This window comes from Aegilops tauschii, chromosome 6 (assembly GCF_002575655.3).
Source record: "Aegilops tauschii subsp. strangulata cultivar AL8/78 chromosome 6, Aet v6.0, whole genome shotgun sequence".
NCBI lineage: Eukaryota > Viridiplantae > Streptophyta > Magnoliopsida > Poales > Poaceae > Aegilops > Aegilops tauschii.
This window is the reverse complement of record NC_053040.3, coordinates 435,733,627-435,756,139: the sequence shown is the minus strand read 5'-3', so window position 1 is coordinate 435,756,139 and position 22,513 is coordinate 435,733,627. Positions and strand designations below refer to the sequence as shown.

The following is a 22,513-nucleotide window of genomic DNA, read 5'->3' as shown; positions in this document are numbered from 1 at the left end:
CACCAAGATGCATCTATGGAGTATACTAGCAACGAGGGGAAGGGAGTGCATCTACATACCCTTGTAGATCGCGAGCGGAAGCGTTCCAATGAACGTGGATGACGGAGTCGTACTCGCCGTGATCCAAATCACCGATGACCGAGTGCCGAACGGACGGCACCTCCGCGTTCAACACACGTACGGTGCAGCGACGTCTCCTCCTTCTTGATCCAGCAAGGGGGAAGGAGAGGTTGATGGAGATCCAGCAGCACGACGGCGTGGTGGTGGATGTAGCGGGTCTCGGCAGGGCTTCGCCGAGCTTCTGCGAGACGGAGAGGTGTAGCAGGGGAGGAGGGAGGCGCCCAAGCCTGTCCAGTTGCTGCCCTCCCTCCCCCCCCTTTATATAGGCCCCTGGGGGGGCGCCGGCCCTGGAGATGGGATCTCAAGGGGGGGCGGCGGCCAAAGGGGGGGAAGGGGTGCCTTGCCCCCCAAGGCAAGTGGGAAGCCCCCCATCCTAGGGTTCCCAACCCTAGGCGCATGGGGGGAGGCCCATGGGGGGGGGGCGCCCAGCCCACTATGGGCTGGTTCCCCTCCCACTTCAGCCCACGGGGCCCTCCGGGATAGGTGGCCCCACCCGGTGGACCCCCGGGACCCTTCCGGTGGTCCCGGTACAATACCGGTAACCCCCGAAACATTCCCGATGGCCGAAACCTTACTTCCTATATATAATTCTTCACCTCCGGACCATTCCGGAACTTCTCGTGACGTCCGGGATCTCATCCGGGACTCCGAACAACTTTCGGGTTTCCGCATACACATATCTCTACAACCCTAGCGTCACCGAACCTTAAGTGTGTAGACCCTACGGGTTCGGGAGACATGCAGACATGACCGAGACGCCTCTCCGGTCAATAACCAACAGCGGGATCTGGATACCCATGTTGGCTCCCACATGTTCCACGATGATCTCATCGGATGAACCACGGTGTCGAGGATTCAATCAATCCCGTATGCAATTCCCTTTGTCAATCGGTATGTTACTTGCCCGAGATTCGATCGTCGGTATCCCAATACCTTGTTCAATCTCGTTACCGGCAAGTCTCTTTACTCGTACCGCAATGCATGATCCCGTGACCAACGCCTTAGTCACATAGAGCTCAATATGATGATGCATTACCGAGTGGGCCCAGAGATACCTCTCCGTCACACGGAGTGACAAATCCCAGTCTCGATCCGTGCCAACCCAACAGACACTTTCGGAGATACCCGTAGTGCACCTTTATAGTCACCCAGTTACGTTGTGACGTTTGGCACACCCAAAGCACTCCTACAGTATCCGGGAGTTGCACGATCTCATGGTCTAAGGAAAAGATACTTGACATTGGAAAAGCTCTAGCAAATGAAACTACACGATCTTTTATGCTATGCTTAGGATTGGGTCTTGTCCATCACATCATTCTCCTAATGATGTGATCCCGTTATCAATGACATCCAATGTCCATAGTCAGGAAACCATGACTATCTTTTGATCAACGAGCTAGTCAACTAGAGGCTTACTAGGGACACTTTGTAGTCTATGTATTCACACATGTATTACGATTTCCGGACAATACAATTATAGCATGAACAATAGACAATTACCATGAACAAAGAAATATAATAATAACCATTTATTATTGCCTCTAGGGCATATTTCCAACACTTTTATGGAAATCACCTTAGGAGAGGTTACTAAACTCCTAGATAATATTATGGTTAATTATTCTCAATGGCACACCGAAAGATCTACTAATAAAAAAGTGCAAGCGATAGAAGAAATTAATGTTTTGAGTGGAAAGATGGATGAACTTATGAAATTATTTGCTAATAAAAGTGTTTCTTCTGATCCTAATGACATGCCTTTGTCTACTTTGATTGAGAATAATAATGAATATATGGATGTGAATTTTATTGGTAGGAATAATTTTGGAAACAACGCGTATAGAGGAAATTTTAATCCTAGGCCGTATCCTAGTAATTCCTCTAATAATTATGGTAATTCCTACAACAATTTTTATGGAAATTTTAATAAGATGTCCTCTGAATTTGAGACTAGTGTTAAATAATTTATGAATTCACAAAAGAATTTTAATGCTTTGCTTGAAGAAAAATTGCTCAAGGTTGATGAATTGGCTAGGAACGTTGATTGAATTTCTCTTGATGTTGATTCTTTGAAACTTAGATCTATTCCACCTAAGCATGATATCAATGAGTCTCTCAAGGCCATGAGAATTTCCATTGATGAGTGCAAAGAAAGAACCGCTAGGATGCGTGCTAAGAAAGATTGCTTTCTGAAAGCGTGTTCTTCTAGTTTCTATGAAAATAAAGATGAAGATCTAAAAGTTATTGATGTGTCCCGTATTAAATCTTTGTGTTGCAATATGAATCTTGATAATTATGGGACTGAATATGAGCCACCTTTACCTAGAAGGCGTTCCAAAAATTCGGAGTCTTTAGATCTTGATGCTAAAATTGGTAAAAGTGGGATTGAAGAGATCAAAACTCTAGATATTAATGAACCCACTATTTTGGATTTCAAGGAATTTAATTATGATAATTGCTCTTTGATAGATTGTATTTCCTTGTTACAATCCGTGCTAAATTCTCCACATGCTTATAGTCAACATAAAGCTTTTACTAAACATATCGTGGATGCTTTGATGCAATCTTATGAAGAAAAACTTGAGTTGGAAGTCTCTATCCCTAGAAAACTTTAGATGAGTGGGAACCTACTATTAAAATTAAAATTAAAGATCATGAATGCTATGCTTTGTGTGATTTGGGTGCTAGTGTTTCCACAATTCCAAAAACTTTATGTGATTTGCTAGGTTTCCGTGAATTTGATGATTGCTCTTTAAACTTGCACCTTGCGGATTCCACTATTAAGAAACCTATGGGAAGAATTAATGATGTTCTTATTTTTGCAAATAGGAACAATGTGCCCGTAGATTTTATTGTTCTTGACATAGATTGCAATCCTTCATGTCCTATTATTCTTGGTAGACCTTTCCTTAGAACGATTGTTGCAATTATTGATATGAAGGAAGGGAATATTAGATTCCAATTTCCGTTAAGGAAAGGCATGGAACACTTCCCTATAAAGAAAATAAAACTACCTTATAAATATATTATGAGAGCCACTTATGGATTGCCTACCAAAGATGGCAATACCTAGATCTATCCTTTCTTTTATTCCTAGCTAGGGGCGTTAAACGATAGCGCTTGTTGGGAGGCAACCCAATTTTATTTTTAGTTTTTTGCTTTTTGCTTCTTCTTAGGAATAAATATTTGATCTAGCCTCTGGTTAGATTTGTTTTTATGTTTTAATTAGTGTTTGTGCCAAGTTAAACCTATAGGATCTTCTTGGATGATAGTTATTTGATCTTGCTGAAAATTCCAGAAACTTTCTGTTCACGAAAACAATTGTTAAATATCACCAGAACGTGATAAAATACTGATTCCAATTTCTGCTGATCAATAGAAAAATTGTATAGGTCTTCCTATTTTGTTAGGTTTTTTGGAGTTCCAGAAGTTTGCGTTAGTTACAGATTACTACAGACTGTTCTGTTTTTGACAGATTCTGTTTTTCGTGTGTTGTTTGCTTATTTTGATGAATCTATGGCTAATAAAATAGTTTATAAACCATAGAGAAGTTGGAATACAGTAGGTTTAACACCAATATAAATAAAGAATGAGTTCATTACAGTACCTTGAAGTGGTGTTTTGTTTTCTTTCGCTAACGGAGCTCACGAGATTTTCTGCTAAGTTTTGTGTTGTGAAGTTTTCAAGTTTTGGGTAAAAGATTTGATGGATTATGGAACAAGGAGTGGCAAGAGCCTAAGCTTGGGGATGCCCATGGCACACCAAGATAATGTAAGGACAACAAAAAGCCAAAGCTTGGGGATGCCCCGGAAGGCATCCCCTCTTTCGTCTACTTCCATCGGTAACTTTACTTGGAGCTATATTTTTATTCACCACATGATATGTGTTTTGCTTGGAGCGTCTTGTATGATTTGAGTCTTTATTTGTTAGTTTGCCACAATCATCCTTGCTGTACACACCTTTTGAGAGAGACACACATGATTCGGAATTTATTAGAATACTCTATGTGCTTCACTTATATCTTTTGAGCTATATAGTTTTTGCTCTACTGCTTCACTTATATTTTTTAGAGCACGGTGGTGGATTTGTTTTATAGAAACTATTGTTCTCTCATGCTTCACTTATATTATTTTGAGAGTCCTACAAAATAGCATGGTAATTTGCTTAAACTGAGAAATTAGTCCTAAAGTAATAGGCATCCAAGATTAGTAAAAATTATCTTATGAGTGTGTTGAATACTATGAGAAGTTTGATGCTTGATAATTGTTTTGAGATATGAAGATGGCGATATTAGATTCATGCTAGTTGAGTAGTTGTGGATTTGAGGAATACTTGTGTTAAAGTTTGTGATTCCCGTAGCATGCACGTATGGTGAACCGTTATGTGATGAAGTCGGAGCATGATTTATTTATTGATTGTCTTCCTTATGAGTGGCGGTCGGGGATGAGCGATGGTCTTTTCCTACCAATATATCCCCCTAGGAGCATGCGCGTAATACTTTGCTTTGATAACTTGTAGATTTTTGCAATAAATATATGAGTTCTTTATGACTAATGTTGAGTCCATGGATTATACGCACTCTCTTCCTTCGACCATTGCTAGCCTCTCTAATACCGCGCACTTTTCATCGGTATCATACACCCACCATATACCTTCCTCAAAACAGCCACCATACCTACCTATCATGGCATTTCCATAGCCATTCCGAGATATATTGCCATGCAACTTACCACCGTTCCCTTTACTATGACACGCTCCATCATTGTCATATTGCTTGCATGATCATGTAGTTGACATCGTATTTGTGGCAAAGCCACCATTCATAATTGTTTCATACATGTCACTCTTGATTCATTGCATATCCCGGTACACCGCCGGAGGCATTCACATAGAGTCATATTTTGTTCTAAGTATTGAGTTCTAATTGTTGAGTTGTAAGTAAATAAAAGTGTGATGATCATCATTTTTAGAGCATTGTCCCAAGTGAGGAAAGGATGATGGAGACTATGATTCCCCCACAAGTCGGGATGAGACTCCGAACGAAAAAGAAAAAAAAAGAGGCCATAAAAAAGGGGCCCAAAAAATGAGAGAAAAAGAGAGAAGGGACAATGTTACTATCCTTTTACCACACTTGTGCTTCAAAGTAGCATCATGATCTTCATGATAGAGAGTCTCCTATGTTGTCACTTTCATATACTAGTGGGAATTTTTCATTATAGAACTTGGCTTGTATATTCCAATGATGGGCTTCCTCAAATGCCCTAGGTCTTCGTGAGCAAGCGAGTTGGATGCACACCCACTTAGTTTCTTTTATTGAGCTTTCATATACTTATAGCTCTAGTGCATCTGTTGCATGGCAATCCCTACTCACTCACATTGATATCTATTAATGGGCATCTCCATAGCCCGTTGATACGCCTAGTTGATGTGAGGCTATCTCCTTCTTTTTGTCTTTTCCACAACCACCATTCTATTCCACGTATAGTGCTATGTCCATGGCTCACGCTCATGTATTGCGTGAAGATTGAAAAAGTTTGAGAACACCAAAAGTATGAAACAATTGCTTGGCTTGTCATCGGGGTTGTGCATGATTTAAATACTTTGTGTGGTGAAGATAGAGCATAGCCAGACTATATGATTTTGTAGGGATAACTTTCTTTGGCCATGTTATTTTGAGAACACATAATTGCTTAGTTAGTATGCTTGAAGTATTATTATTTTTATGTCAATATTAAACCTTTGTCTTGAATCATTCAAATCTGAATATTCATACCACAATTAAGAGAATTACATTGAAAATTATGCTAAGTAGCATTCCACATCAAAAATTCTGTTTTTATCATTTACCTACTCGAGGACGAGCAGGAATTAAGCTTGGGGATGCTTGATACGTCTCCAACGTATCTATAATTTTTTATTGTTCCATGCTATATTATATTCTGTTTTGGATGTTAATGGGCTTTATTATACATTTTTATATTATTTTTGGGACTAACCTATTAACCGGAGGCCCAGCCCAAAATTGCTGTTTTTTTGCCTATTTCAGTGTTTCGCAGAAAAAGAATATCAAACGGAGTCCAAACGGAATGAAACCTTCGGGAACGTGATTTTCAGAATGAACGTGATCCAGAGGACTTGGACCCTACGTCAAGAAAGCAACCAGGGGGCAAGAGGCAGGGGGCGCGCCTACCCCCCTAGGCGCGCTCTCCACCCTCGTGGGGCCCATGTTGCTCCACCGACGTACTTCTTCCTCCTATATATACCTACGTACCCCCAAACCAACAGAAGCATCCACGAAAACCTAATTCCACCGCCGCAACCTTCTGTACCCGTGAGATCCCATCTTGGGGCCTTTTCCGGCGTCTTGCCGGAGGGGGCATTGATCATGAAGGGCTTCTACATCAACACCATAGCCTCTCCGATGAAGTGTGAGTAGTTTACCTCAGACCTTCGGGTCCATAGTTATTAGCTAGATGGCTTCTTCTCTCTCTCTCTTTGGATCTCAATACAAAGTTCTCCACGATTCTCGTGGAGATCTATTTGATGTAATCTTCTTTTGCGGTGTGTTTGTTGAGACTGATGAATTATGGGTTTATGATCAAGTTTATCTATGAACTATATTTGAATCTTCTCTGAATTCTTTTATGTATGATTGGTTATCTTTGCAAGTCTCTTCGAATTATCAGTTTGGTTTGGCCTACTAGATTGATCTTTCTTGCAATGGGAGAAGTGCTTAGCTTTGGGTTCAATCTTGCGGTGTCCTTTCCCAGTGACAACAGGGGCAGCAAGGCACGTATTGTATTGTTGCCATCGAGGATAACAAGATAGGGTTTATATCATATTGCATGAGTTTATCCCTCTACATCATGTCATCTTGCTTAAAGCGTTACTCTGTTCTTTTGAACTTAATACTCTAGATGCATGCTGGATAGTGGTCGATGTGTGGAGTAATAGTAGTAGATGCAGGCAGGAGTCGGTCTACTTGTCACGGACGTGATGCCTATATACATGATCATACCTAGATATTCTCATAACTATGCTCAATTCTATCAATTGCTCAACAATAATTTGTTCACCCACCGTAATACTTATTCTCTTGAGAGAAGCCACTAGTGAAACCTATGGCCCCCGGGTCTATTTTCCATCGTATTAATCTTCCAACACTTAGCTATTTTTATTGCCTTTTATTTTACTTTGCATCTTTATCATAAAAATACCAAAAATATTATCTTATCATATCTATCAGATCTCACTTTCGTAAGTGACCGTGAAGGGCTTGACAACCCCTTTATTGCGTTGGTTGCGAGGTTTTTGTTTGTTTGTGTAGGTGCGAGGGACTTGAACGTGGCCTCCTACTGGATTGATACCTTGGTTCTAAAAAACTGAGGAAAATACTTACGCTACTTTACTGCATCACCCTTTCCTCTTCAAGGGAAAACCAACGCAGTGCTCAAGAGGTAGCATAATCTCAAACTGCAAACTTGGTGAACTACCAAAGCATATGCAGTACATATGCTCCATTCAACTGAATATTTGTAGCGTTTACATACATAACAGCAGGTGCATCCCAACATAAAAGTAACAATTCACTCAATATTTAGTTCCAAACAGGAGCAAAAGTGTAACAGCAACATAATTAACAGTGCACTATCATTAACTACATAAAAATGCCACAACAGCAACATAAAACCTGTAGAAGTCCCAAACTGAATATTTCACATGATAGCAAGAACAATGCCACTTCAAAATAACAGTACCACTGTCATTAAACTACTGCTACTGCTGTTGCAAAAGTGAATATGCCCTAATAATCAGGCCTTGTAGTCATGTTCAATATGCCACTGTCAAACCAACAATAATATGACACTATCAACCTAAATATAATATCGAACTATCACCCTACAATTCATACCGGCTCTGCACATGCTAAGAACCTTCTCCCTGTGTTTGTTCCTTCAAATGCGACAAGCCTCTCAGATGCCTTCCCGTGCTTCTCACATGGCGACATCGTTTCCAGCTCAAGCCCCTGATAATCTGGATCTTCAACGCTGAAAGGGACCTGCCGAACCTCATTCAAACAAAATGCCCAAATCAAAACACAACAAAATCAACCAAATAAAAAAGCCCCAAATCTGAAACCCTAACCCTAAACCTAGTTCAAGGGAAATCACCTGGTTAAGCCCGTCCGTGGATGAGGTCGAGTGCATGTACGGCAGGCTGGACGTCTCCTCACTGCTTTCGTCATCGAAAACCATGGCGGGCGGCGGCGATCCGGTCCGGCAACGCTGCGGGCAGCGACGAGGGCGGCGAGAGAGGAGCGAGGAGGAAGGCACGAGCGAGGAGGGAGAGACAGAGCACAGGACTGTCCGGTTCGAGCCGGACCGCACGTATCGAGCGAGCGGGTGGGTGCCGATTCGCTAGCGTGGCAGCTGACGCGCGGGCCCAGGCGGTCAGTTCCAGCGTCAATACGTAGAAATACGAAGATTAGCCCGATTTGCAACGGTTCGACCCAAACGTCGTACTGACACGTAAAAATTTCCAAAAGTGGTACCGATTCGCCACCACCGCCCCAAATGTGGTACTATCGTGTAATTATCTCCTAACCAACCTATACTAAGCAGTTTAGGATAAGCAGGTAAGGTACAATGAGCAGGTTAGAAAAGCGGGCTTGCATCAGAATAGGAGCAAACAATAACAGTAGCAAAATCTAATGCAAGCATGAGAGAATGGAACGAGCGATATCGGGATGATCAAAGGGGGGGAGCTTGCCTGGAAGCTCTGCTGAAAGAGAAGGAGGGTCGTTGTCGACGTAGTTGATCACAGGGGCGGCATCGGTCTCGGGGTCTACCGAAGAGAAGAGGGGGAAGAAACAATAAATATAAAGCAAACAAAGCATCATAAAGCATAACATGGCAATATGTTGTGCCGTGTGTTACCTAACGTAAGGCTACACGATAAAGGTGAAGCGGGAAATCAACCGGGAGTGTTTTCCCGGTTCCGGACCTGTGTCAGACAGATGACCGGAGGGGGGATGTTCCATGTTTAGATAGTTAGAGGCATCTGACAGGTAAACGGACAACGTATTTGGATTCGTTGGATTTTTCTGAACAATTTTCATGTAGAAAACATTTTCATCCGAGTTACGGTTTAATTACTATGAATTTCTAAAGTTTAAAATATTTTCTGAAATTATTTTAAATACCTAATTCGACAGAAAAGGAAAAATGACATCATCATGGCGTCATTGCTGCATCAGCGGTTAACAGACCAGTTGACTAAGACAACAGAGCCCACAGGGGACCCACTGGCAGTGACTGGGCGATGCCCAGTCAGCCGTTGACTGGGTCAACAAGGCCAGCCGGGCCCCTGGGGCCACGGGGCAGTGACCTAGCAAGGTGGACCCGGACGTCCACGTCGGCGCCGGCGTTGGGGAGCTCCAGTGAGCGTTCCCGCGGTGGAGGGGCGCCAGACCTCGCCGGAAAACGCGTACAGGGCTCGGGGAGGAGCGGGGCTAGGCTCATTCGAACGAGCTCTCAGCGCCGCGTCTAGTGGTGGCCGTAGCATCGCCGGACTTGGCCGGAATCGGCGCCAGCTTGCACGGGTGCTCGACGAAAACGGAGCTACGGCGCGCTAGCGAGCAAATGGAGAGGCTGGGGAGTATCTACGTGATGCGGCGAGTCCAACGGGCTTGAGCCCGTGACCAAATGGTCACCGGAGCCTTGCCGGCGGCGAGCTCCGCGGCGATGCGTTCGGGCGCTCATCGGGGACGGCGCTAGGAGGCACGGGAGGGAGCGTGCGCGTGCGCGTTGGGCTCCTAGGAACCCCAGGAGCACAACGGTGAGCTCGGGCGAGCGTGTCAATGGCCACAATGACGACAACGAGCTCATCGGCGGCGACGTGTTCAGGCGCAAGTAGAGCGGCGGCTACCGCCAAATAGCGGCAGCTAGTGGGGAAAGAGAGGGACGGGAAGGCTCACCTAGTGGCTACGAAAAGCCTGCGACAGGTTAGTAGCAGCTGTGAGCGTCGCCGGAGTCGGAGGGGATCGACGGCGATCGAAGATGTAGACGATGGCAAATGGAGGCAGCGGGGCTCCGCGTCTCCACCTTGTCACCAGGAGAGGTGTCCGACCGCGGCGAGGCCCGTGGACAAGGCCAGCGGGCACGGGGCCGCCGGTGGCCGCGGAGATGACGGAAGGCAGCGGCGATGGCGCTCGGTGAGGGGGGAGAGAAGGGATCTGGGGGAGAGGGAGAGGCAGGAGGACGGAGAAGCGGGAGTGGCAGTAGGTGAGGGGGGGGGGACTCGAGGCGTCCGGGGGTGTGGTGGCCTTGTCCTCCCCTCGACGCCGGCGAGGGGGTCCGGTGGCGACCGTGCCCTGTATAGCTATTTTAGGTCAGGTGGCGAACAGGAAGGGGGCGCGGTGCGGGGAGCTGGGCCGGCCAGGCTGGTTGAGGTCCAGGGGGGCAGGGGGTTCTCTCTCTCCTCTACTTTTCCTTTTTTTAAACTTTTGCCTTTTGTTTTAAAAACTTTCTGTTTTAGCTATTTTAGGCCATTTAGAAACTTTGCAAAAATGTTGGTTCACCACCAATATTACCTGATGAACATTTTAGTCTTCATATTTGAGCATTTTTGAATTTCACACATAATTAGAAATTGAATTAAACTGAAATTTGAAAGAGATAGGATACAATGATGAATAAACACTTGTTTAGCAAAAGGATTAACTTAACCCAAGGATTACTATAGCATCGTTACACCGGGGTGTTACAGCTACATGGAGCTATGTGTATGTCCAAGAGAAGCCTCGCCATCTCGACGTGCGATGTCTCACCAGTAAGTAATAACTTGTGCCATCGACCATGTATCCACTAAAAGTATCGATTTAGATATACTGTATTTGTGTTTCATTTATATTAAAGAATGCACTGGATAGAAAAATATGAATGGAAGTCAACGAAAAAGCATCGGATACAAACCCGCGTGGTGACTACGTAGTCCCTCTGGCCTTCCACAAGCCGGCGCGCACGTAGCGGTCAGCCTGCGTGGTCTTCCTTGGCACGGAAATGGCGAGGCCGGCGACGTCGTCGGTGAGGAAGTTAGGGGTGTTGGTGACGCGGATCCGGTGCTCCCGGCACTTGGGAGGTCGACGCGGTCGGTCCCCACAGAGAAGGACGGCGGCACATCGATGCAGCATCGGCGTTGCCAACGAGGGCGCCGATGGCGGAGGCGTTGGCGCGAAGGAACTCGGCGTGCCCGTCGGGAGGGGAGTCCCAGGAGCGGAAGAGGCGGAAGCGAAGGTCGAGCTCCTGCTCCAGGTAAGCGTTCCTCCGGAGCAGCAGCTGCAGCACGCCCAGGGTCGCCTTCGCCGACCGCCGGGAGCACCGAGGACGGCAGCGGCTGGCTGTTGTGTGGTAGGTGGTGGCGCTCCGCGCCGGCCTTTTGCTAGCGTTTTATTTTTCTTTTGCTTTTCCAGGAGCGGTGGGAGACAGTGGAAGGATAAGATTTGATGATGTGTGAGGTGTAAGAGGGAGGCACAAGGCAAAGAGCGTCGGGCATGTCCAGTTCTTTCTCTTTTTTATTTCTTTCTTTATCGATGTCTTTTTAGTCAAGTAATAATTAAGTAATACTAATATATAGCGTCGGACGTTGTTCATTTCTTTTTTCGTAATTATCATCACTAGCCTTTTTGTCACTTGATTTATATTAGCATCGGACATTTTTTTAATTCCTTTTTTTATCGGGCGTGTTAGGTTCGGCTGTATGGTGCGGTTTTTTTATACTGTCACAATGGTTTAAATAAATATTCAGTCATTATTATTTTGATATTTTTATAAAAAGAATTAAAGGATAATAGTTTTATAAAACTATTACCACTTATAGTCATCATACAAGTTATCTTGTGGTCTCCTGGATGTTAAATTTATGGAGTACTTTATGGAGTACTTCACGGGAGATATTTTGTCCAACAATCTTGAGAGGTATATTTTGCATCCTATCATCATACTAATTTTCTTTGATGAATAATCATCATACTAACTATTTTATGGTGTGTATATTTTGGATCCGACACCCCCAATCAGGTATATTTTGTATCGTATCATAATACTAATTATTTTATGGTGTGTCATTATTTTGGATCCTTTACCACTGCTTATATTGTTGGGAATGAGGCATTTAAATGATTCGGTAAAAAATGACTAAAAAGGGAAGTAAGCATCAAATACAAAATGTTTTCATTATAAATTATGATAAGTACGTTGCACGTGCAAGCTTACTAGTATTAAATTTAGGCAACATAACTACTAATTTTAGGTAGAAGCCGTAGTGTAGTTTGTAAGGAGCTGCATGCATGGTTGGCGATGTAGCATGTGAGGTTGTCTCATAAGGAAATTCTCAAATAAATAAAAACACCGCATCTTGTATATGTGAGCTGCATGTGAAACATTTGGATGAGTTGATAACATGAGGCCTCTGTAATAAGAGAAAGGAATGTGAACAAAAAGTAGGATAGATAAATATGAACAATAATTTTTTTTCCATTTTGCTGCCCAAGACGAAATCCGGCTATTTAAGCCGGCCGGCGTCCCGCAACTCTAACTCATCCCCCTCCCACTCTCCGCGCCGCCAGTCCGAGCCCATCCACCTCCTTCCTCTCCTGCTTCGGCGCTCTGCCCACGCTCCGGCACTCCGCCATGGTCCGGAGTAAGGTCACCTACTATGCCATGCTGACGCCGGAGCGCCGCTGTGAGATCCAGCAGCAGATCCGAGCGAGGGAAGCCGCGCGCGCCGTCCGCATCGCTGTCGGGCTGCCTCCGCACTCGCCGGAGCCGGAGGAGGAGGAGGAGCCGGGGGAAGAGGAGGAGGAGGAGGAGGAGATGGCTTCGATGGAGGTGGAGGAGGCGGAGGCGGAGGAGCCAAATCAGCAGGTGCCGCCCTTCAACATGGAGCAGGCGGAGGCGGAGTTCGCCATCGCCCAGTCGGCGAGATGGCGGAGCAGCAGGTCATCCTGGAGTCCATCCAGGATGAGGTGGAGGAAGCCGGAGCTGCAGCTGCCACCCATGCTGCCGGAGCCGGGCACGGAGATCGTCGTGATCTCCGACGAGGAGTAGCCAGGATCGACGTAGTACGTAGGTTCTATTTTCTTTTGCATGTCTTTGTATGGATATAAGAATCGAGTATGAGATGTCCGGATGCAACAAGTGAAATTTATGGTGTGCCCGGTCATTGCCGGCAGACGTCCGCGGGCATTTGAGGGGCCGGATTTGTCATATGTAGCTATAGCAGTGGCGGACCCGGAAAAAAATGAAGGGTGTACACACTCTAAAAAAAATGTTCCCACCTAATCCACGTGTACAAAATATGGCAAAATAATAACATAAGTAGCTTATGCAAATCTCACAACAATTTAGTTCACAAAATATATCTCAAATGTGCTCAATTACAATAGGAGTAGTTTTACATGAAAGAAGCATAAGTAGAAACTTACATCACTAGATAACTCTACGTTTTTGCATTGCCATGAAAGCATCAACTATTGACAGAAGCTCACCCAAAGACCAAAGGGCGTCACGAACTAGGAATTCAGCGGGGATTGAGCCATTCAGAAGCTTGGGCAGCAGCTCCTCATCTCCGCCGGGCTACGGAGTTCGGACGTCCGGCGACCGGCGGGCGGCGGCTCGTGGTGGCTGGAGATCCACCAGCCAGGCAAGGAGCGCTCGAAGGGGAGCAGAGCGGCGACTCTTCTCGCCTTCTCGGTGGAAGGAGGCAAGGAGCGGCGGTCCGGCGGACGACCCCGGCGGGATGGCCGGATGGGGATGAGGGGCAGGGGGGCGCTGGATTAGGTCTTTCAGCGGCTGCGCTCTGCCTGGCCGACGGACTGTATCGATGGCTCGCTGCCTCTCGCTCGGGAGTAGATGGGCTGGGGCGCTGCCACGCTGGGCTTGGGTTGATTTGGGCCTAAATATCATATGGTAATAAAAAAAATCGAATTTTTCTGGGTGTGCCACGGCACACCTTGCACACACGCTGGGTACGCCAATGGCTATAGACGATCTAAACTCAACGTGCATATAGCCCAAACTTCAGCTAGTGTACAATCAAGGTCGATGCAGAGCACGAAGAGAAAGTATAAAATAAAATAAAAAATACTTCTGCAAAGGTCAGCACTAAGACTTCGAGCACTGCCAATAGAAAGTTACAGTATTTTTTTTTCTTCCTTCCGTAACACTGCAAGAATATTAAAAGGAAAAAGAAAAGACAGAGATATATGCCGTTGTCCCCATTGACTAGATCATCCTCGGTCAGCTGGAGTGCACCTAGAGGGGCTAGAGATTTGTTACGTACGTCGAGATCGATGGACTGACTTGATCAAGACGACGGACCTTACAAACCTCCTCAGTCGTATGAAAAACCACATGGTGGATTCGTGGATACAGTGCAAGTCCACTCATGACCGCTTACAGCGAAAGAAAGTTCAGCGATACCGAGTTGCCAAACCCACCGCTACATTCCAAGCTCTGTCTTCAACCCCCACTACGTACAAAGCATATACAGCGATAAAGCCTCCTCTCGCACGGCGCAGCGCCCTCGCGGCCGCGGCCTTCCAGCTTTGACCGCTCCGTCCGTCCCCGAGACGGCGGAGACCCCAAACCAAGCCGCAAACAAGACGCATCTTGTAGCCTGCCTGCCTGCCTGCTATATACGAGCACGGAGCGGAGCAAACGAGCGAGCTAGAGCTAGAGCCTAGAGCTAGCGTGGAGGCAGCTCGATCATGGAGAAACAACCGATCAGCTGGCGGGGGAGCAACGGCGGCCACAAGGAGAGGCTGCCCCTGCGCGGCGGCGGCGTCGGCGGCCTGGAGACGGAGGCAAGGGCGACGCACCCCCACGCCCACGCCCACGCCCACGCCGCGGATCAGCAGGAGGCGGGGCGGGGCAGGCACCGGCGCAACTGCGTGCGCGCCGCGCTGGTGCTCTGCCTGCTCACGCTCCCGGCCTGCGTCCTCGTCGTCGGGAACCTGCGGACCGAGTCCTCCTCACAGATGCTCTTCGACGTCGACGACGACCTCCCAAAGTACGACGACGACGACCAAGGTACTGCCACACCCCTTGGAATTCATACTCGACCATTCTCACATATGCGCATACGCATATGCAACTACTGTACGACTGTAGAAGCTGAAGCCGATCGACGTTTTCCGGATGGAGCATCGTAGAACTTGCACCACTTGCTAGCTGCGATGGCCATCGTCACGGATAGAAAGGTTCTCAGCTAGTAGTAGATGCAGGGATTGGTCTTTTTTGTAGAAAAAGAGGTCCGGGAAATTATGATGGGGAAGTTCATTGGAGGGAATCGTAGGGGCACAAGATACCAGACGAACATGGTTGCAAAGCAGATTCCCGTTGTCAAGTGTTGCTTATTTTACTCGGGGCGGCCGGGTCTAAATCCTATAATCTGACGTTGGTCGCATCGCCTGCTAACGATAAAATACTCTCGTCTTGCTGGCCTGCTGACGATAAACTTAGACGCGAGGGCACAGCAGAAGGTGATCAATCAACTAGCCAAAGGCCAGTTAAAATCGGTTGAGTTAGACACAGAAGATCCGAGCCATGCGGTTTTCTTTTCTGAACCTAGACTAGCTTGAGAATTTTGGGTGGACGTCGTCGGACGACGGGCTTTTTCGTGTCAAAAGAGAGTATAAGACAATACCGCTGTGACCGCTCAGGTATCTGGAAAGCGGACTCTCAGACCGCCACAACCGTCCGGACCATGTGGTCCGAACGTGTTGAGCCTTTTAATATAGATCCGTATCAATTCGTCAAGCGGCCCAGACGTATCTTCTGTCAATCCCAGGACAAAGTGGAGGGCTTTATGGGCTGTCCAAACAACAGCCACGTAGGGCTCCGACACCTTGGCCCACAAAAACCCCTTCCGGACCCCGCGCCTCCATCCTTTCATTTTCTCTTCTTCAATCTTTCTCTCTTACCTTTGCCACCGCTCTACCATCCGGGCGCCACGCCGTACCCCTGCCGTTCCTCACCTCTTCTCTGACCGTCGCGAAGGTACCATCCGCTCATATGATGCTCGCCATGCTCGACAACTGTTTGGTGAATGGCCCAAGCTAAATTTCCTTTGAACCTTCTTCTTTGAAACAATGGATTCGGATATGGAGTACATATACGAGCACTATGCTGAGTCGTCCATCAGCTCGTTTGACGAGGAGGACTACAGGGATGAGACGATGATGATGCAGGCGATGCTTCAAGACGCGGAACATGCGGAGGAGCATGTTCTAAATTTCAGGGGATCGATTAAGGGTCATTTGACGCTGATGGACGACTAATTTGCCCCCGATGCCCTATTCGCTGACAATTTTCGCCGTCACTTTCGGATGTGCAAAAATGTCTTAGACCGTCTCTACCATGGCGTCTGGTCCTTTGATGACTATTTCATCTTGAAGAAGGACGACGTGGGAAGGATTGGTTTCTCTTGATACCAGAAGTGCACGGCGGCACTACGGATGCTTGTATATGACACGGTCGCTGAGTCATGAGACGAGTACCTACAGATGTCCAAGAGCACATGCGGAGATGTCATGGTTAGTTTACAACTGCAGTGGTCAAGATGTTTGGATCTCAGTATCTGAGCGAATGAACTGTGGCAGACACCAAGAGGCACTTGGCAATCTCGGAAGCAAGAGGGTGGCCAGGTTTGCTCAGATCACTTGACTGCATGCATTGAAATGGAAGAACTGCCCGAAAGCTTTACAAGGGCAATATCATGGTCATGGTAAGAAGTCCACCATCATTCTTGAAGCAGTTGCATCACAAGATCTTTGGATTTGGCACGCTTTCTTTGGCGTGCCCGAGTCTCACAAATGACTTCATTGTGTTGCGGCAATGACCATTGTTTCCTAGGCTGACTGAACGAAAAGCTCCTCCTTACCACTATACTGTCAATGGGCATGAGTAGAACATGGGCTACTATCTGGTTGACGGTATCTATCCTCCTTGGCTACCTTTGTGAACACCATCTCTAACCATTTGGTCAGAAAAAGTCTCACTTTGTCCAAAGACAAGAAACAACTAGAAAGGATGTTGAATGGCTTTTGTAGTTCTGCGGGCACATTTTGCAGTTGTTCGTGGACATGCTAAACAATGGGATCTAGAGACCTTGTGGGAGGTGATGACCTATTGTGTGATCATGCACAACATGACCATGGAGGATGAGGGTGAGGATGCTGCCGCAGGTCTTGAATTTGAGAACATGGGTGATCCTATCAAACGTTTCCACCAAACTCCAACCACATTTGAACAGTTTGTTCAAACGCATCAGCAAATTCGGCATCGAGCAATTCACGAGCAATCGAAAGAAGATCGAATTGGGTATTTGTGGGCGGTTAAGGGGGACAACAATGTTGGATTGTAATATTTGTTTTTTTAATTTGAACTACTGTTGCATTTGAACATTTGAACTATTTTTGGACTATATATGCTACTAGTTGATCGTGCAGACTTAAAATAAAATAAAATTTAGGGTCAGATGTATGCAGACAATGTTGGGTGGCTAGCTCCCGCATCAGTGTCCACGGACTGGCCCCTCACTATCCGTAAACGGATACCGGAGCAAATTGCGGGTTAGTGTTGGAGACGCCCTCAGAGACTCATCAAAGCTCGAAACTTCGGCTGTACGGACATCAAACTTCATCGACCGAATCGTAGAAGCACAAGAGACCAGACGAACAAACTAGTTAGAGCATTTCCAAAGCGGATGCTCAAACCTTCCACAAAGGGTCCAAACCAAGTTGTTCCGACACAGCATTTTTCCAAAATGTTCCAACTAGTGTTTTTTTTCCAAAATCTTGGCGGAAGGAAAACATGACTAGCAATGGATTAATGCATCCTCCTTCACAGTGCTTGCTTCATGTTAAACAAAGAGAAGGTAAAAAATATTCTTAATGGCATTTGGCCGAACACTTATCGGACGTGGTGTTTGCTATGGACGGCGTCGACAGGGGGCGGACAATACCCAAGCCGTCAACCGATATGAGGGTGCAACGATGGCGCATTACAAGGCGCCTGGGTGGAGCAGCGGTTGTTCGGCAAGAATTGAGCGGCAGCCGGAGTGATGTAGAGGTAGCGATGGTCTTGGTGGGTGTGGATATAGAGCAAGAGAGGAAGGACGAAGTGAGAAGAAAGGGCTCCGAACGGGGTTTTGAGTGGTCCGGATGTGTTGGAGTCCAATATAGGGCGTCTACACTCTCCCAAATCTCTCCAGCTTTGTTATCTGCTTGGCGAAATTCGCACATGCAAACCAGTTCATGAATGTTTGATGCACGACACTGGACGATACAGAGTGTCTGTTCTAAACAAACGGTTGGCGTCGTTTTAATACACGACGATGGAGATTCCTTACAACGCAGACTCCCATCTCTGGCTCCTTAGTTTATTTGGACCGGCTTTGTCTAAATCCCAATCTGAAGTTGGTCGTACCCCGTCCGCCATAGGCCAGTATGGTATTGACCTAGCAGGAGTATGCATAACTTGGATATTCTTTTCCAGGAAATTAAGGATGAAATTAGACGCGAGAGCATACATGAGTGCACATGCGATCAACTAGCCAAAGGGGAAGTGCATCCATGAACCCGTATACATATGAACTCATTTTGAAAAATATATTTTTAAATGCTAAAAAAAATCTGAAAAAGATTGCACGGATACATCTTCATGTTTTATGTGCCTGCATAAAGTTTCACGATAATTTTTTTGTGGCCTGTGCAAAAAAGACAAAAAAAATATGTCGTAAAACGCTATTTAGAAGCACTAATTTTTTTCATTTTTGTGGAGGCAAAACGAAAAGACATTTTTCACAATGATACATAAAATAGGGCTATCTATTTAGAGTATCAATGATACATGATACAATATTCTCAGGGTTAGTTGAAGTTGTTCTAGTATGTCTTTATAACAGCCGTTTGGTTGGATGTTTATCTGTCTGGCTACCTTTGGTTATGCCTAGGAGCTTTGAACTCTGTTGCTTGGTTTCATTAATGAAAATGGAGCCGGGGGGAACCCCTTTATTTTAAAAAAAAACTGATACAATATAGCATGGGCGAATTGGCCGCATCGAAGCTGCAATTGTGGTATGTGGTTTTTTTTCTTCTTTTTCCGGGGTGAATTGTGGTAGATGTTGGGCATGAATGATATGCTTTTTCGCGAGAAGGAAAGGTGATACGTTTACCGATTGTTCTTGCTGGACCACTCTATAGTTAGCTTGTGTGTAAATGGTGCTAAGCTGCTAGCTACTTTTGTTTGGATCAATGATGAATGCCACTAGAGAGCATGTTTTCATGCCACACCGCTTTCTCAAGGAGATGACAAAGAATAATGTAAGATGAGGAATATGGTGAGGTTCAAGTTTTCGATACATATCTATCAAACATTCACAAAAATATCCATGTTCCTCACGTGAGAGATAATTCGAGTTAGTTTTCATCATAACAATCGGCGGGTAAGATATAATTAGTCATGTACATGAATGTTGGAAGGGACATATAGAACCAAGAAAGTATATATACTAGCCTGCCTTAGTGTAATGTTATTTCCGTTCAAAAATTAATGGAAAGGGTGATAACCCCTTTTTTTGTAAAAACAAAAAAAAGTGTTTGTCTGGTATAAACAATGATACTTTTTTAAGACTACGAAAATGCTTTGATTTGTCTATGTTTTGATCGATATGTTAGAAGGGATAATTTTTTAAGAATAATATCTTTTGTGAATAAATAATTTTCATAAAAGGAATCAATACGTTGGGTATACCACTTTATATTTGTAGCATATGTTATGACAACACGTATAGGAAGGTTGAAGAAATTTGTACACATGACAACACACGTTAATTCAAATGTTCAACTACGCATTTGAAACAATATGTTGTACATGAACGAGACGACATAATATGTATATACGCTACCACTGAAGAAAACCAGGGGCAACTAGAGGTCCATGTCCAGTTAGTTATTCTATTGTTCATTGAAAAGACGCTCTTTCAGTCAGTCTTCTCTTGTATTGTGTTTGGGTACAACCCACTTTGTTATAATATTCTGTTACTGGCTTACTCAAGCGATACAAAAAAAACTGTCGGTGCTCCCTAACAGTTTCCATGTCCCAATCCTTTCTAGTGATTTTAAGTAATTTCAAGTGATTGTCTCCGCTATAAGAATAATGACAACAAATCTAGTTCAACTTATATTTACCATTAGTTTTTTTAACTACAGAATGCAGCAGCAAACCAATACTATTATTTGGTCCTCTCCTTGTATTGTTTTCTTGCGCTGACTTAAAACATCTTATCTTTTTCAGATATAAGAGATGATATGCCTGATGATTTATCTCCATCGGCACAAATTGATTATGACAGACTTCTGGGTGGCCTTCTGGTCGAGGGATTTGATGAAAGATCGTGTCGCAGCAGGTACCAGTTTGCACGTTATCACAGGAATGCAGCAAGAGTACCTTCTCCATACCTCATAGAAAGATTAAGGAGACAAGAAGCACTGCAGAAGAAGTGTGGTCCAGGCACCAAATCATACAACAATGCTGCAAAACAGCTCACGTCCACTCAGAGCATCAACGGCACATCGGATTGCAACTATCTCTTCCTGATAATCCATGCCGGGATGGGGAACCGGATGCTTGAGATGACTTCAGCGTTCCTTTACGCGCTTCTGACAGGCAGGGTTTTGCTTGTGGACCGTTCTAAGCAGATTGCCAGTACTTTCTGCGAGCCTTTCCCTGGAACTTCATGGTTGATTCCTTCAGATTTCCCTCTGAGCTATAATGAGTTCACCGAGCGTAGTCCAGAGAGCTACGGCAACATGTTGCAGGATAATGTTATCCGTGGCAACACTTATCGGTCTCTAACCAGTGCTAGGCCACCCTATGTGTTCCTCTATCTTGACGGCGACTGCGCTTCCAACGACAAGCTTTTCTTCTGCCAAGACGATCAACAGTTCCTGCAAGGTGTGCCGTGGCTGATCATGCGAACCGACATGTACTTTGTGCCGTCACTGTTTCTTATCCCAAGTTTCCAAGATGAACTGAGCAAGTTGTTTCCTGAAAAGGACACCGTTTTCCATCACTTGGGCCGGTACCTTCTTCATCCGACAAATGATATTTGGTATTCGGCGACGACGTACTACAGGGCCTACCTTGCTAAAGCTGATAAAGTAGTGGGGATTCAGATCAGAGTGCTTGAAACGAAGGGCATCCTCCAAAGAAATGGGCCATTTCCACATGTTTTAGAGCAGGTCCTTTCTTGTGCTCAGGGTGAAAAGCTGCTCCCAGAAATCGGCGTGACCAATGAGGCAGCCACTGGGAATAATAACCGGACAATTGCCGTTCTTGCGACTTCTTTAAGCTCTTGGTACAGTGATCAGATCCGGGAAAGGTACAGCGAGTACCGGGCCGTCGACGGCACCACGGTCAAAGTGTACCAGCCGAGCCACGAGGAGTACCAGAGGTCCAAGAACAAGAAGCACAACATGAAGGCGCTGGCGGAGATCTACCTGCTCAGCATGAGCGATGTGCTCATCACCAGCGCGTACTCCACCTTCGGGTACGTCGCGCAGGGCCTCGCCGGCCTCACGCCGTGGATCATGTACAAGCCCGAGAAGAACCTGTACAAGCCCGAGAACCATGTCGTGCCGAAGCCGCCATGCGGCCGCGCCATGTCCATCGAGCCGTGCTTCCACCAGGCCCCCTACTTCGACTGCAAGGCCAAGAGGGACGCCGACCTGGGCAAGGTGGTGCCGTACGTGAGGCACTGCGAGGATGTCAGCTGGGGGCTCAAGATTGTAAATGAAACTCGGTTGTAGCTGTAACTTTTATTTTATTTTCTTTTCTTTTCTTTTCTTTTCTTTTCTTTTCTTCACACCGTAACACAATTGCTTGCTAAGATAAGATAGGGTAGGCTTCTTTTTAATTTACATTAAAACATGTTCCACGAATGTAATTTTTTTCCTCTCACGCATTTGATCCGAACTGTAGATAGTTGATAAACAGGTTCATCAATAGGAAAATACTATGATTACCATGTTCTCTGTCATTCTTACTTACGGGGGAGGGGGCTTTGTTTTGCACATGTTGGTGTTTGTTGAGTTTCTCAGCAACGTTCAGATTTCGGTTTCTGCTCAGATTTCGTCACTGCTGCAGTAAATTACAGAAAACCACCACTTTAAAGATTAGGTTAGTGGACAATACTATGCTACATTTATTTGGCAGAAAACACCACGTCTTGTGTATTTTTTTCTTTTGCAAAAATCATTGATCAGCGGAACTGACTCTGTTAAGTGAGTTTATAACATGTTGGTCTCTTTTTTGCCTACGTGGCGTAGCCA

At 45.6% G+C, this 22,513-nt stretch overlaps 1 protein-coding gene and 1 long non-coding RNA gene across 2 annotated transcripts; one reads left to right on the top strand and one right to left on the bottom strand.

Moving 5' to 3' along the window:
- Positions 1-7,815: 7,815 nt before the first annotated feature.
- LOC120966585 (uncharacterized) lies at positions 7,816-12,578 on the bottom strand. Its single transcript, XR_012188089.1, has 2 exons — positions 8,292-12,578; positions 7,816-8,179 (listed from the first exon to the last, which is right to left on the bottom strand). It is a non-coding gene; the product is annotated as an uncharacterized lncRNA (long non-coding RNA).
- Positions 12,579-14,531: 1,953 nt separating this feature from the next.
- On the top strand, positions 14,532-22,209 carry LOC109751065 (galactoside 2-alpha-L-fucosyltransferase-like). Its single transcript, XM_020309974.4, has 2 exons — positions 14,532-15,209; positions 20,478-22,209. Exons 1-2 carry the CDS (start codon positions 14,888-14,890, stop codon positions 21,989-21,991), a joined length of 1,836 nt encoding a protein of 611 aa, XP_020165563.1. The 5' UTR covers positions 14,532-14,887; the 3' UTR covers positions 21,992-22,209.
- Positions 22,210-22,513: the final 304 nt, after the last annotated feature.